Source organism: Electrona antarctica, assembly GCF_951216825.1.
Source record: "Electrona antarctica genome assembly, chromosome: 17".
Taxonomy (NCBI): Eukaryota; Metazoa; Chordata; class Actinopteri; order Myctophiformes; family Myctophidae; genus Electrona; species Electrona antarctica.
This window is the reverse complement of record NC_136798.1, coordinates 38,250,137-38,265,327: the sequence shown is the minus strand read 5'-3', so window position 1 is coordinate 38,265,327 and position 15,191 is coordinate 38,250,137. Positions and strand designations below refer to the sequence as shown.

The following is a 15,191-nucleotide window of genomic DNA, read 5'->3' as shown; positions in this document are numbered from 1 at the left end:
AAGCTGCATGGCCCGCCCCCCTACCCCCCCTCTCATCCCCGGCTCTCTCTCTCCGAGGTGGACCAATCGTAGAGCTAGGGAGGCGGGAGGCGTGCCCGAGCACAAACTGACTGAGGGCGGGTCTTGTTTGAAGTCCCCGCCTTTAAATTATTGAAGAGAAAAAACTGGATAAAATCTAAATTAACGATGATAATCTTTTCATGTCAAAGATTACAGTAACAGCATTAGGCAGATATTCAATTTTCGGGATTATCTCCCACAGAGCGGCAAAGTAGCACAAGAGAGTATTAACTGAATAAAGCCAGATCTTTTCATACCGAAAATAGCTAATCTACAAGCTCACAAAGCATTGCAATGCGACACGTTGTGACCTTGTAGATTAGCTATTTCCGGTGCTCAACTAAGCATAAATCAGGATTTAGCCTTTGCTTTCAAAACCGCATGCAGCCTTATCTTCTCTATATAATCTTTATTTTTGAGTGGTGCAAACCACTCCAATAACCAGCTTTGTCTGTATCTATGTATGTGTGTACCTGTACGTGGGGCCACGTACAGATGAGCATGGTTGCTATGGTTAGTGTGTGACGTAGTGTGTGAACAGTTCACACGGGTGTGATTTTTTATTTTATAACCTACTTATTCATCTCAGTTTAATTACACAACCTCACGTTGTTATCCTCCCACCTAACTAGGAGAAACTGTCCACCGTTATCTTATCTTCAGTTTAGCACACGCTTATGCATCTGCAAATCAATGCAAAATATAAGTCAGAAGACAATAAGTTAGGGCTTTTTGTTGTGTTGTGCTGTGTGTGTGTGTGTGTGTGGGTGTGTGTGTGTGTGTGTGTGTGTGTGTGTGTGTGTGTTTGTGTGTGTATTTGTGTTTGTTTGTTTGTTTTGCTGTGCTGTGTTGTTTGTGTGTCGAAAATGGCTGAAGTGGTCCTTTAACAACATCCACGACTTTATCTTTGCCAAGTTTGCCACCATGTTGTGTGTGTGTGTGTGTGTGTGTGTGTGTGTGTGTGTGTGTGTGTGTGTGTGTGTGTGTGTGTGTGTGTGTGCGTGCGTGCGCATGTGTGCGTGTGTGTGGTGTTGTAAGTCTTTTAAGCTTCATTCTTAAGCCTGATACATGCTTCGGAAGATAAAGTGCTCAGCATAAACACTGTATTTTCAAAAGTTGACAATACACGGTGACACCTCATCACCAGAACGCACTGCAGGCTTGTAGATTGTTTTAGCCAATCAGACACAGTGGTTCTCAAAGTAAGGGTCTGGGGAGACCCTCAGGGGTCATTGAGGGGGGGCTCTAAATGGACCATTGGAACTGGAACACTAAACATGTAAAAGCTGATAAATGGTTAATCTCTCCTGATAATGAAAGGCAATCCTGAAAATGTATGTTGTGTTTATTAAAGAGCTGGAGAGACAGGAGACCACCTGTTACTGAACAAACACTCTATAGCAATGATTACTATCACAATATCGTGCCCTAAACTTCTAATATTTATCAAAGTTACCCTAGCTTTAAGGGGGTGTCCCCTTAAACAACATAAAACAAAAAAATTGAGAACCACTGTACATATTTGTGTGTGCGTGTGTGTGTGTGTGTTGCAGTGCCTGTCTCTTGTTGTGTTATATATGTAGTCTAGTAACCATCCGAAACTCCTCTCCCTCCCCACCTCCCCTCCCTAGAGCGTCCCCATGGGGGGCCCTGCATTTATGGGCTCCTCGTACCCCAGCTACTGCATGGTAAGACCACCCATTGGTCCGGGGACATTAGGAAAAAACACACCTAATGATGGCCAATGGCCCTATAGTATATCCTCCTTTGATTTTTTTGCCATTTGTGTTTGCCACATCACACACACTTAAGGATGGTCGAGGTGTTGGCGCCTTACTCTGTCTCTTCTCCCCCTCCTCCTCCTCCTCCTCCTACTCCTCCTCCTCTGTGTGTGTGTGTCCATCGCGGTTCGAAGCCCGGGGCGCCCGGCGCCGGAGCTCCCATGATGCCCATGGTTAGGCCAGGCTTCCCGCCGGCTGGCGCCGCGCCAGGATCACCGGTAAACGTGCGGCATGATTCGGGACAATTAACCACACGCAGCATGCTCAATGTTCACGCACTCACACACGACACGTTTGTCTTGCTACCTATGTTTTATAGTCATTTTATGAATGCTGTTTTTAAACCTCATACCCTAAAGGGACATTCACAGCGGGTACACCATGGTATTTCTGGGCACCAGCATTGTTTGCAATTAAGAAAAAATGTACTGTATATGCTTTGGACAATGGTTGGATATAATGTAATATATATTATGATTTGAACAAGCACGGTACATCATGATCAGACCTACATTTACTTTCTGTTTAATTGCCGAGACGCATATGTATCACGTTGTGGAGCAATTTGTAGCAATCGTAGAAATATTGGGCCTCAAAAATCAAACAAATGTTATGCATTTAGCCCTTATAAACTTAAATATAAAGTGAAATATATTCAAATGTAAATTACAAAATAAATAAATTATGCCCACTGTTAGTGGACAACAACAATGGACGATATCGTTTGGATCACTCGATCACAGCGATTTGTATGAACGATCATTACGCCGATATTGCTATTAAAAAACCACAGGGCATCTGGGATGCAGGATCGGTCTCGCTCTACAAGCTCGCTTTGTTAACGGAGATGAGGATTAGCTAAAACCTTATCGCCGCAGGTTAGCTGGCATTACCTCAGGTATAAAACTACTCGCTGGCCACCGTATAATTCATAATCATGTCAGGTTTATCCATAATCGTTCTCAGGCCGAAACCTAGCTTGCATCTCCATATTTAAACTTAAAAAATTAAAAATAATGAATAATGAATAGCCGATGTAGGCCTACAGTACAAGCCCACAACATGTCGCGACACAACACGTTGTGAGCTTGTAGATCGGCTATTTTCCCTATTTTAAAATGTTTTTTTCTTTTATATGAACAAAAAAGGAACGGTATTGGGCATACAAGGTTTACACCCGACAGCAGGTATATATATATATATATACATATATATACCTGCTCTTGGGTGTAAACCTTGTATATGTCCAATATATCCTATTATTCATACGTTTGTGCACCACTGAAGAGAGAGATGTCCTCCCCTCCCCTCTGTCCGTGTGGGCTCTAACACAGGCTCACACATGGTTAGTTATAGCTATAGTTATAGTTAGTTATCGTGTGAATGCCGCTTTTAATACTTCATTGCGCGCAGGTGTGTCGTACATCGCTGCAAAGCAAATGGTAGCCAATCTGCAAAGCTCTGTCACGATGTCGATATGAGACAAGTGACGGACCGCACAGGCATGCATATCACATTCAATGATGATATATATATTATCAAACTGGACAAGACATACATGGGCAGGAGTCAGGACAAAACTAGCCCTGAAACATGACTGTCATAAGCGTCATGTGAACCATGGCTAGGACAAACCGTGACAACAACTCTAAACTGGCAAGGGAACACTGAACACAGGGAGGTTTAAATACACAAAGACTATAACTAGACACAGGTGAAACAGAACTACAATCAACACATGATTGGCTGAGACTGAACCAGGACACAGGTGAAATACAACCAAAGAGATTGATACAACTGCAAAGCAGACTGTTGAGACAAGGCAGGTAGCAGCAATTAGAGCAGACAGGAAACATTAACTACACAATAAAAGTACACTGTCATAAAGGACACAGTTCATGGCGAGCTCACTGCGACACGCAAAGCTTGTAGATCGTCTATTTTTTGTTGTATGCCACCGACACACATCTAATTAACTCCAGCCCTAAACGTAATCTCTAAAATGCCTAATAGTAATCAAGAAATAAGTAAAAGTAGATTACTGAAGTACTGTTATGAGTAGGAATTCAAAATACTTGAGTAAAATGACCAAAGTAGCAAAAGTAGAAATTAAGTACCCATTATGCAGAATGTCTCGTTTCAAGTTTTCAAAAGTATACAAATCTTTTGAAAATAGCAGATCTACATGCTCAGGTCTACAAGCTCAGCTTTTTTTTTTTAAATGGCTGAAATGTATATAGGACCGAAGTGGTTAATTTATGTTTTGTAACAATAATCAAAATCTACAAAGTAACTAGTATAGTAACTAAAGTTTTCAAATACTTGTAGTGGAGTAAAGGTTGTGCATGCATTTGCCTCAAGAGATGTAGTGTTGGAAATTGGAAAAAGTGTACTTAAGTATACAGTACCTGAGTGAATGTACTTAGTTACTTTACGCCCACGCACGCACGCACGCACGCACAGAGTGATGTTTTAACGATGATGATGATAATGATGATGACGAGCAGAATGAAACAGTGGACACTATGACTCCTCCCACAGATGTCTCCGGGGGCCGGCCAGAGCCCACGAAGACCCCCGCCCCCCAGGAACGCCCTGGATGACCTCAACATCAAAGACTTCATGTAGCACCGCCCTCCCGTTACCCATAAGCCCCCAAGGTAGGTCTGTCTGTCTGTCTGTCTGTCTGTCTGGATACTGCAGGTACAGGCACATTGTCGCGTCAAGAGGCGGCAAGAAAACGCCTTCCTGTTTTTTAAACAGCCGGTGGATGGAAATGACGCTCGCGCGCGGCTTTCAACGTGTAGCGTCAGCAAAAAAAAAAACAGCAAACGCTTTGCCGACGCTATACAAGTTGAAGCCGCCGCGCGAGCGTCATTTCCATCCACCTGTTTAAAATCCATTTTGGGGCGGGGACCCCTTTTGGTGTTAGCATTATGTTATGCTTTAGCTATTGAAAAATAGCAGATCTACAAGCTCATAGCGCGCCACTCGGTGGTAGCTTGTAGGTCTGCTATTTTTGAAAAATCGAAGAACGACTGACATAGAAACATAGCTTCAGTGGTGCTCACAGGGTTAAAACCTATGTTTCTATGTCAGTGGTGCTCACAGGGTTAAAACCTATGTTTCTATGTCAGTGGTGCTCACAGGGTTAAAACCTATGTTTCAATGTCAGTGGTGTTCACAGGGTTAAAACCTATGTTTCTATGTCAGTGGTGCTCACATGGTTAAAACCTATGTTTCTATGTCAGTGGTGCTCACAGGGTTAAAACCTATGTTTCTATGTCAGTGGTGCTCACAGGGTTAAAACCTATGTTTCTATGTCAGTATGGTGCTCAAAGTTCTTCATGTCAAGGACTCCAAAAATGATATGCATTTGGCCTCAGACCCCCATCTGAAAATATGTTGTTCCAGGGACCCCCAGAAGCAAATATTTGAAAGAATATATATATATATTCAAAGATTTGCGCTACGTTTTCACGATGTTTCAAAAATAGCTAAAGAAAAAAAGACAATAGAAAAGTAAAGAGACCACTCAGTCAATTTTAATGTATCTCTCTCTCTCTCTCTCTGTGTCTCCCTCTAGCGGCAACTGTTGTGTCTGGAGCTCTGTGGATCTGGATGAGTGCACACACCCTCCATCCATCCATCCTTCCTTCCTTCCTTCCTGCCTTCGAGCCCTCCGTCCTAGGCCCGCCCCGACCGCCCCCGCCCCGCCCCCCTCTTCAGCCAATCAGCCATCATCATCAGCTCTACTACGACCACCCCGCCCCCTCCCTCCCGTAATCTAATGTTGTAGCACAACCGTGAATGTGAAACCCCTAGAAATACAGAGAGCATAACTTCTGTTTACGTGCGTGTGAGTGTGTGTGTGTGTGTGTGTAACTTCAATGTCAACCTTTACTTAATATACTATGACGAAGAAAAAAGAAAAAAAAAAAAAACTAGACAAAATCAACTATAAAAAAAACCTAAAAACGAAAACAAAACTAAAATAAAAATAAATAAAAACGAAAGAAACGTGTTTAGATTCGTTCCGGATCCCCTTGCATATCAGCCGACTTTGGAAATGGTGCATATTATGTTGGTTTTTAGCGTATTTGCGTGCATCTCTCTCTCCCTCCCCAGACAAAAGGACTTTGTTGTTTAAATGTTGGACTGTGTTCGGTGTGCGTAAACCTGACTGGCCAATTCCTCCATCCCCCCCCCCCCCCCTCTTATAAACTGCTGTCTGATTTTAACGCTGAAGCTGGAGTTTTTTAAACGATGTCACCAAACTTTGACCGTTGCACCATGTGCGAGTGTTCCCTTGTTCTGACTGGGACAAAGTTTAAGTTACTTACAGTTGATATAGTGTTGAAAACAGGAGGGTGTCCCTAGCCTAGAGCCCTGAGGGTCTCCCCGTGGTTTTTTAATTATAGGGTTATATAGGGTTTCAGTGGTTATAGGGGCTGTCCGCCACACCAAGTGCTATACAAATGTCACTATAAGTGTATGTCGTTCAGCGCCGTCATCGTTGTGTAGTTGTGGTGTGGGCTCCCGCCATACACTTGAGTTAAAACCATGTTTTTAAAACAAATAGCCTATCTTTATAGTTACATTTATAGCTTTTAGTGCTTGGCTGCATGGGACGGCCCCAACCAAGCATTATATGACTGTAACTAATTATATTAATTATTGCTTTCGTGGTGTTGACCCTCTGCTGTCGACTTGAGTTTTTTTCTTGTTTTTTTTTTAAGTTATCTTTATAGATATGGTGCTTGGTGGAGATGGCCCTTTACCGTGAAATCCTGACTGATAGCCTATACTTTAACTCTGCGAGTGTACAAATGCAACCAAATGGACCCTTAATTACAGGTCCATTTACACACTTGAAGATTTTACTGTGTAGTATACCAACATCTTGACCAGCCATCCGTCTCTTCGAGCCTGTTGTCGTCGAGAACAGTTCTGGATCAACATTATTGTGTGACCTTTTCGGACAGTATGTGTGCAACTCGCACTATATGTCGTATAGAACAAATCATGGTACTCGCAAACTTCCACTTTGTTCAGGTCATTTTTTTTTTTATTACTTTACTTTGTCTGTTTTTTTTTGGGGGGGGGGGGGTTAACTTGACTTGACACTTGCAAAAGAATTGTGGACTGATGTGTTCAAATTGACCAATGCATTTTAGAATAGCTCGATGATAGATTATATGCGTTATTTTTTTTTTTCTTTGATGTCTTTTGTTTTGAGAGGAAAATGTATCATATATTTTTAGTTATGTCAACGTATATAACGGTGGAAAAGAAATGCAAGCAAAGAAAACATCCCGCCTCTCCCCATGTACATATCTATTAGCCCGAGGCAGTATTGATTATTGAATGCAAACTCAGCCCCCCAAAGTGTTTACTGTGGCTCCCCCTGCCGGCGTGGAGTGGTACTGCATCATTAGCATGCATGCACCATGGAGGTCACTCTGAGTCTGGGTTCCTGTACTTTTATTTTGAAAGCTGAAATTCCAATACGAAACCATTCTGCCTACTCATTATTGCTGTGTGTTACGGAGACATTGGTGACCTGCCAAATATCGGTGACCATTGTGGGGAATTCGCATACCGTCAATGTCCGAAGTAAATCACATGCTGTTTGATTCTTAACAGTTACTCTGTTAGTGAACAAACAGCTGTGTTTCACTTTCGGACGCTGAAGTTATGCGAAGTCTACAGGGTGGTCACGTGTTTGTGAAGGTCACCAGTTTCACTGTAACACAACACGTACAGACATCTTGAGTATTGGAATTTGGCTCGAGGGCCTCTCTCCTCGTCTTGTTGTTCCCCACGTGACCTTTGACAGAATTTAACCACTTCCAACCTAGGCGTCCCTATTTTGGACTTTATTTGTTTTGTTGCTAAAATAGCCGACCGGCACGGTGTCGGTCGGCTATTTCCGCGCGACACACTGCCGTACGACAAAGTCGATTAAGTGGCTTAAGTGGTTAAATGTTCAAGCTCGGAAATGGGAAAGGCGAGGAAACAGGCGTGGATACCGAATGGAACGTGGCCCCCCCTTATGTGCTATACCAAGGTTTAAGGTTATGGGATACTGAATGGAACGTGGCCCCCCATGTCCCCCCAAGGTTATGGGATACTGAATGGAACGTGGCCCCCCTATGTCCCCCCCCCAAGGTTATCGGATGCTGGAATGGAACTTGGCCCCCCTACAGTATGTCCTCCCGAGGTTATCGTGAAGCAGTGGTCCCGTGCGGTCGTTTGCGTCCATTCGTCCGAAGTCGTGGAAGTTGTGGAGACTCTCTCACTGTAAAAGCACTCCAATATAAACACTGGATGTTCTGTGTGTCGTTTATTTCCAAAAGAAAAGAAAAGAAAGAAAAGTTTAAAAAAAAACACGTGACTGTATCTTATCTCCATTGTGGCATTAACAAAAAGTGTTGAATGAAAAGATGATGAATAACAATAAAAAAGACAATTAAAAAAACACATTGAACAAAAAAACAAAAACAAAAAAAAGGAAGTGGATTGAGTAAATGTTTGCTAAAGTATTCATTCAAAGGCTGTTTTGTTTTGTTTTGTTTCGGGGGAGAGGGGGGAGGTGAGGAGGGAGGGGGGTGGTATGGATGGAATCGTCCCATTGGCCCTGTACCCGACAGCTATACCCCTCCGCACCCCGCCCCGCCCCTCCCACCCAATTTGCATGTTGAGTCCAAATGAGATGCAATAAAATACAAACAGACTGATCCAAACGACCGCCACGCCTCGTCACTTTTCATGTCTCGATCTGCTTTTGTCGTCCAAACCACGCCAATAGGTCCAGACGCAACAAAAGGTTTTTTTTTTAGCGGTGTGAGATATGTCCTGTTGCACGTCGGCGCGTGGCGGGCGCATGTCGACGCAAAGTGATTCAATTCAAGATGTTTTGGCCATTATATCTCTGGAACGGAAAGTCCAATCTGCTCTGTTCAAAGGTTGTTGGATGCATGACTTTGGGGGAGGGGGCTCTAGCAACTCCCGGGGCCCTATAGGTGTGTAGTTCGCGTATACATACGGCGGGCCGGCACTGTTCTTGCTTGCAACTAGGGATGTCCCGATACACTTTTTCCGCTTCCGATCCGATCCCGATACCTCAATTTCTGTGTTAGCCGATACCGATACTGAATACCGATACCAGTGTCGTGATTTCATGTTGTGTTTATAGCTATCTAGCTATATATCTCGTGTTGTGTTTATAGCAGACTCCTCACTCAAATGTGCACTTGCAGTTTGGGCAACTCCAAAGCAAATTCCACATGTCCCAACATTTTATTTACCTGCCATAGTGTCAACCCCTTACCCCTGTGTCGGATCTCTGGTTAGACTGGCATTTTCACCGATACCGATATGACCCGATATGACAAATAAGGGCCGATACGATACTTTTCTCTACTTGCAACTGCATGCGTCTATACTCACAACTCGATACTCATGATTTTAATTAATATCGGTATCGGTGCTAAAAACAAATAATCGAAGAAAAAAAACGTCCGGTTATTATATTTATTATATTTATTATATGTTATTATATTTCTCATAAATGCGCAAACATGGTGAAACTTTCACTTTCACTTCCGCTCTCACCATGGCAAGACGTGTTTTCTCTCGCTTGTGCGCGTCTTCTGACTCAAAGTCACGGTTTTTTCCACATTTTCTCTTTCTCCTCCTATGGTGTACGGATTCCTATCTTAATATACCAAGGGGATTACATCGAGGTGAAATGGAGAAAAACAAAACCGCAAAAGAGGATTTTCAACCGGATTCTCACAGCGACTTTTACCTGGTCAGTGACGAAAGCAACGTGAACAATGGAAAGCGTCCTGGACACGGAATATGGGCTATTCAGTCCTTGTTGGCCCGAAGAGACAAGCTCCAGCTTAGCAAAGGGAAGAGATCTTTCTTTCTCATTATTTTGTTACTGTCTGGCGACATTGAAAGTAACCCTGGTCCCGTGAACACACGACAAATGACAAGACTACTCCGGAGTGAACAAGAAACCGGAGAGAACAAAGGAATCCCCATCGACTCAACAACACCAATGCCGACCAGCCAGGCGACGACCAACAACAACAACAACACCGCTAGCATCATTCCTCACCACCAGCCAACCTGCACACCCATGCTGGATATACACGCTGATGTCCCGGCTGTGAATAATACATTCGCAAGAGCCGAGCGCGTCCCAGACAACAGCAGGCGGAATAATCCTACATCGGCGGCAGTCGAGGCAAAAGACACGGACAACACCACCATCTACAGGCGTGAAGAGTCTCCACATCCAACCAAGGGGGACAAAGCGGCTGGAGACGGACACCGTGATACTTTACCTGCTATTTCTGCTGTTTCTCCGGTCGACACCATGGCTCAATCGGCCCCACCAGCGCCCTCAACAAACCTGGACGAGGGACCCCATCCCCCACTCCCGCCACCCCACGACGACCCCCACGCACCCCCCACCCTCCCCCCACGGCACCCCGCGGCTTCTACAGACATCAACAATGGCCCTCCGCTCCCCTATTTCGCCATGGAGGAAATAAGCACCATAGTCGGAGCCAACGGACTTCATATCTTTCACCTGAACGTCAACAGCATTGGACCCAAAATGGCTGAAATCAGGCATATGTTTCAATGCGGTAAGGCGAACATCATTAGCTTCTCTGAAACCAAACTTGATGAGTCAACCAAAGACCCAGAAGTTGAAATAGAGAACTATTCTTTGATCAGAAACGACAGAAACAGGCATGGTGGTGGCGTGTGTATGTATATTCACAAAGACACTGAATATGTTACTCGTACTGACTTACAGCATGATGAAATTGAAACTGTGTGGGTTGAATTAATTTTCAAAAAAGCTAAATCAGTATTAGTGGGCACCGTCTACAGACCGCCTGACCAACATGGGTTCTATGATATACTTGAGGGGTGCTTAGCTGAGGAGGAATGTGTAGAGAAAATCCTGATTGGCGACTACAATACAGACATGCAACGAAAGGAAGCACCTGTGTTTAAGTCATTCAGTAAGTTCTGTGATCTACATAGTGTCAGTCAGCTAATTACCCAACCCACTAGAGTGTGTGATTCTACTCAAACTGTCATTGATCTCATTCTGTCCTCGGACAAATCCAGAATCTCCAAGAAAGGGGTTATTGTATGTGGGCTTAGTGATCATTTTATGATATTCTGTACCCGCAAAATACAAAAACTTAAGACCGGCTGCCACAAAACAGTCATATCAAGGGACCTCAAAACCTACTCTAGTGAGGTCTTTAACCAAGTATTGGAGAGTCTGGATTGGTCCGATGAGCTTAAAAGCACACATGTCGAAGAAGCTTGGCTTGGCTTCAAAACCAAATTTACATCAGTACTGAACAACATGGCTCCTTTGAGAACCACCAGGGGCAAAACCCGCTCGGAACCATGGATGAATTCGGACATACTGGCTGCAATGAAAGCCAGAGACAAAAAATGCTCTGAAGTTCTAAAATGCAAGTCAAAGCTAGCCAAGCGCTTCGACAGTGTTCGCCAAGCTCGTTTGAACAACCTAAATACACAACGAATCAAACTACGAAACAGTGTAACTGCCATGACCAAATCAGCTAAAAGTAACTTCATTAATGATAAAGCTGAGGAAAACAAAAACAATCCTCATGAGCTCTGGAAGCTACTAAACAATCAACTAAGCTATGGTCAGAAACTAAAAACCAGATTTTCGAACATAAACATCACATCTGACAACACTCTCATCACTGACAACCTTGATGTGGCCAACTACTTGAATATCTTCTTTACAAACATATCAACAACTCTGGTTAACAAACTGCCCTCCCACTCTGGGCTCTTTGGTGTAGAGCACATTACAACCTTCTACAAAAACCTAGGTGTTTGTAAAGACGATTTTAAACTAGTTATGGTAACAACTGATGAGGTAATTAAGAAACTGAGTGCCCTCCAACCCCACAAGGCCACAGGACATGACAACATTCCCTCCAAATTTCTCAGAGACTCAGCCATCTCTATAGCTCCAATCATCACCCACATAGTAAACCTCTCCATCAAACAGGGACAGGTCCCCCAAGATTTCAAACTGGCCAAAGTAACCCCCTTGCACAAGAAAGGGAGTAAATTAGACCCCGGCAACTACCGCCCTATTTCTATTCTTAGTTCCATCTCGAAAGTGATGGAAAAAATAGTCTATGAACAGGTTGAAAAGTATCTTGCCACTAATAAATTATTGTACGAGTTCCAATCTGGCTTCAGAACATCCCACTCCACTGACACATGCCTCCTCTATTTGAGCGACCACATCAAACAAGAGGTGGACGCTGGCAAATACTGCGGCATGGTCATGCTGGACCTCCAAAAGGCTTTTGACACCGTGAACCACTCCATACTGGTTAACAAGCTAAAAGCAATTGGTTTCGATAGCACATCAGTGAGCTGGATGCAATCCTACCTGGAGGGGAGAGAACAGATGGTGGAAGTGAACGGAACACTGTCCCCCCCCCTCCCAGTGAGCTGTGGCGTTCCACAAGGAAGCATACTAGGGCCTCTACTGTTCCTAATATATGTAAACGACATGACTTCAGCCTGTGACTGCAACTTGTTCCTGTTCGCAGATGACTCAGCACTGCTGGTCTCGGACAGGGACAAACTGCAGGTTGAAAATGCCCTCAGCTCTGAACTCGGTAGAATCTGCACCTGGCTCGCTGATAACAAACTATCTTTACACCTGGGAAAAACTGAATCCATTCTCTTTGGCTCTATTAGTAATCTCAGCAAGGCAAATGGCTTCTTGGTTAGAGTGGGTGACAATGTTATCACACGTAAAGATGAAATTACCTACCTAGGTTCCATCCTGGAGGCTAATCTTTCCGGTGATAAAATGGCCACCAACGTAATCAAAAAAGTCAACCATAGAACAAGATTCCTCTACAGGATCTCCTCACTGGTCAACAAAAACACCTTGAAGACCTTAACAGGAGCCCTTGTACAGGGTTTCTTTGACTATGCATGCACCTCCTGGTACCACAGCACCTCAAAGGCCCTTAAAACCAGGCTCCAGACTTCCCAAAACAAACTGGTCAGGCTCCTACTTGATCTAGCCCCCCGAACCCACCTCACCCCTGCCCACTTCGACAGGCTGGAATGGCTTAGGGTCGACGACAGAGTACAGCATCTTGCAATGGGTCTGGTCCACAAGATTCGATACACCACCAAGATACCCATGTACCTGTCTAGATACTTCCTTAATGTTAACGAAGTCCACACCCACAACACCAGAGGGAGTGCAACGAACCATGTACAACCCAGATTCGGCACAAACAAGGGACTAAATTCTTTTCGCTCCTATGCCACTAAAATGTGGAACGCCCTACCAACTGTCATTAAGACATGCGAATCCCTTGACTCTTTCAAAACCGCTCTCAAAGGGCACCTACGGACGGCTGCAATTCGAAACTGGCCCCTGTAAAATCGGAATCCCTCAAACACGAACGCAATGACAACACAAGAGACGGTCGCGGCCACACAGCCAACTCAAGGTATGGCCACTGAGCCAACTTGGGGACCCAACGCAAGGACAACACAAGAGATGGTCACGGCCACACAGCCAACTCAAGGTACGGCCACGGAGCCGACTTGGGGACCCAACGCAGCTCCTCCAAGGAAAACAAACAATCTAACGGAGCTGAACGTGAATCCCCCCCCCCCGCCCCCCCTTTTTTTTTCCCCTCACTGTATATTTTTCTTTTCCCTTTTTACCTCCTTTTTGATGAATTCTTTTTTGATGAATTCCTGTTCTGTCTATAGAAGTGTCTATTTGTACGTCTCTAAATGTTTTGATGATTTGAACATGGTGGACCCTGTTGGAAACAAGTGTAATGCTTAATTGGGTCGTCCACTCACAGTTAACAGCCTTTGTATTGAGTTTGTGCTTGAAATGTACTGTAATTCTGCAAACTGTTAATAAATTCTTCAATCAATCAATCAATCAAAACAACCACTTTCATTGAAAATCCGGTAGAGTACGGTTGTAAGGAGATGTATAGCTGCGTGTCTGACTCTCCCAGTGCTCCACGCCTGCAGAGACACACTCTGCACTGACGTCTCTCACACACACACACACACACACACACGGAGTCAGAGAGAGGGCCACTGCACTGACTGCAGGGAGGATAATGGATTATAGGCTACTAACCTTGTAACCATAAAAAGCTTTTCTGTTTTCATCTTCAATTAACCAAAATAAAATCCACACGTGAGAGGGACAGAGTCACAGCGAGCAGTGGTAGAACTACGTTAGCCAAGCTAGCTGTTGCATGCTAACGCTGCAAACAACAGCTGTAACACGTTGTCTATTGATTGCCTGTTGTTTGTGTGTGTGTGTGTGTGTGTGTGTGCCAGCCTACTGAAGGACAACTTTTTTTCCCCCATCCTGACCAGCCTAATATGATTATTGCATTTTGGCTATATGCAATAACTAACTGGAAGCCAATGAAGAATCATTAGCATTGTCAGTCTTAATTTCTAATTCATATTAATTTAGTTGCCAATCATTTTACTGTTGGCCAGTGTTTTGAGACATATTGACTTTTATTGCTATACAATGAATGGTAAAAACAAATTCTACATGCATTAAAAAAGATCACTATCTTGAAAGTGGCAAATTTCAGTGGTGGAGTAAAAACAACAAGGTCACATGGCTTTGGAGAGTTTGGGCAGCAGATCTACAAGCTCTCAACTTGTCATGCTGCAATGTGCTGTGGACTTGTAGATCACCAATTTTGATAAACTAGAACGGTGCCCGTAGGGCCTCTACAGCCCATTGGGCACTGACCTACTTGGAACGATGCAAGTTGGAAATGAATGCCCCACCCAGATATTATGTCTGTCTCCCTTTTATGCCCATATGGAGTTCTTTGTAAGGCATGCCCAAACAGGGAGTATATGCAGCCAGCTTGTGGAGTTCCGTCTTCTGTGTCAAGCATGCCCAAATATGTAGTGCTGTGAGGTCAGAACAGGCCAGCTCCATGTGCGCCGCATGGGCCTGGTCCAGAGCCCGGGCAGATGCCTTTTTGGGGCGGTTCTGGACAATTACACACACACACACACACACTTGGTGCATTCATAGATAGATAGATAGATAGATAGATATTGAAAAAAATATATATATGCTGCTACAGTACATGTTTGCACTTGAATAAAAAAAAGAAGCTGCATTTGATGGAGGGGGGGAAGTGTTACTGAAACGATGTTGGTGCTTCTTGCACCATCCATACTGTATGTCCGTACTGTACATGATCACCTCAGATGGCCCCA

The 15,191-nt window shown here is 44.1% G+C and overlaps 1 protein-coding gene and 1 long non-coding RNA gene across 2 annotated transcripts in view; both read left to right on the top strand.

The window, feature by feature from the left end:
* Window positions 1-5,501, top strand: part of LOC306941102 (clathrin coat assembly protein AP180-like) — a gene marked incomplete at its 5' end in the record, with an annotated part of 64,512 nt that extends 59,011 nt beyond the window's left edge. Inside the window, 4 exons of the mRNA XM_079526408.1 lie at window positions 1,692-1,748; window positions 1,976-2,059; window positions 4,383-4,501; window positions 5,428-5,501. Of these exons, the coding sequence (XP_079382534.1) occupies window positions 1,692-1,748; window positions 1,976-2,059; window positions 4,383-4,469 (228 nt within the window). The 3' untranslated portion in view covers window positions 4,470-4,501; window positions 5,428-5,501. The remainder of the gene's footprint in view (window positions 1-1,691; window positions 1,749-1,975; window positions 2,060-4,382; window positions 4,502-5,427) is intronic.
* A 1,343-nt stretch (window positions 5,502-6,844) lies between these two features.
* Window positions 6,845-8,233, top strand: LOC306940971. The gene is made up of 2 exons (XR_013792088.1): window positions 6,845-7,898; window positions 8,051-8,233. It is a non-coding gene; the product is annotated as an uncharacterized lncRNA (long non-coding RNA).
* The last annotated feature ends 6,958 nt before the right edge of the window (window positions 8,234-15,191 follow it).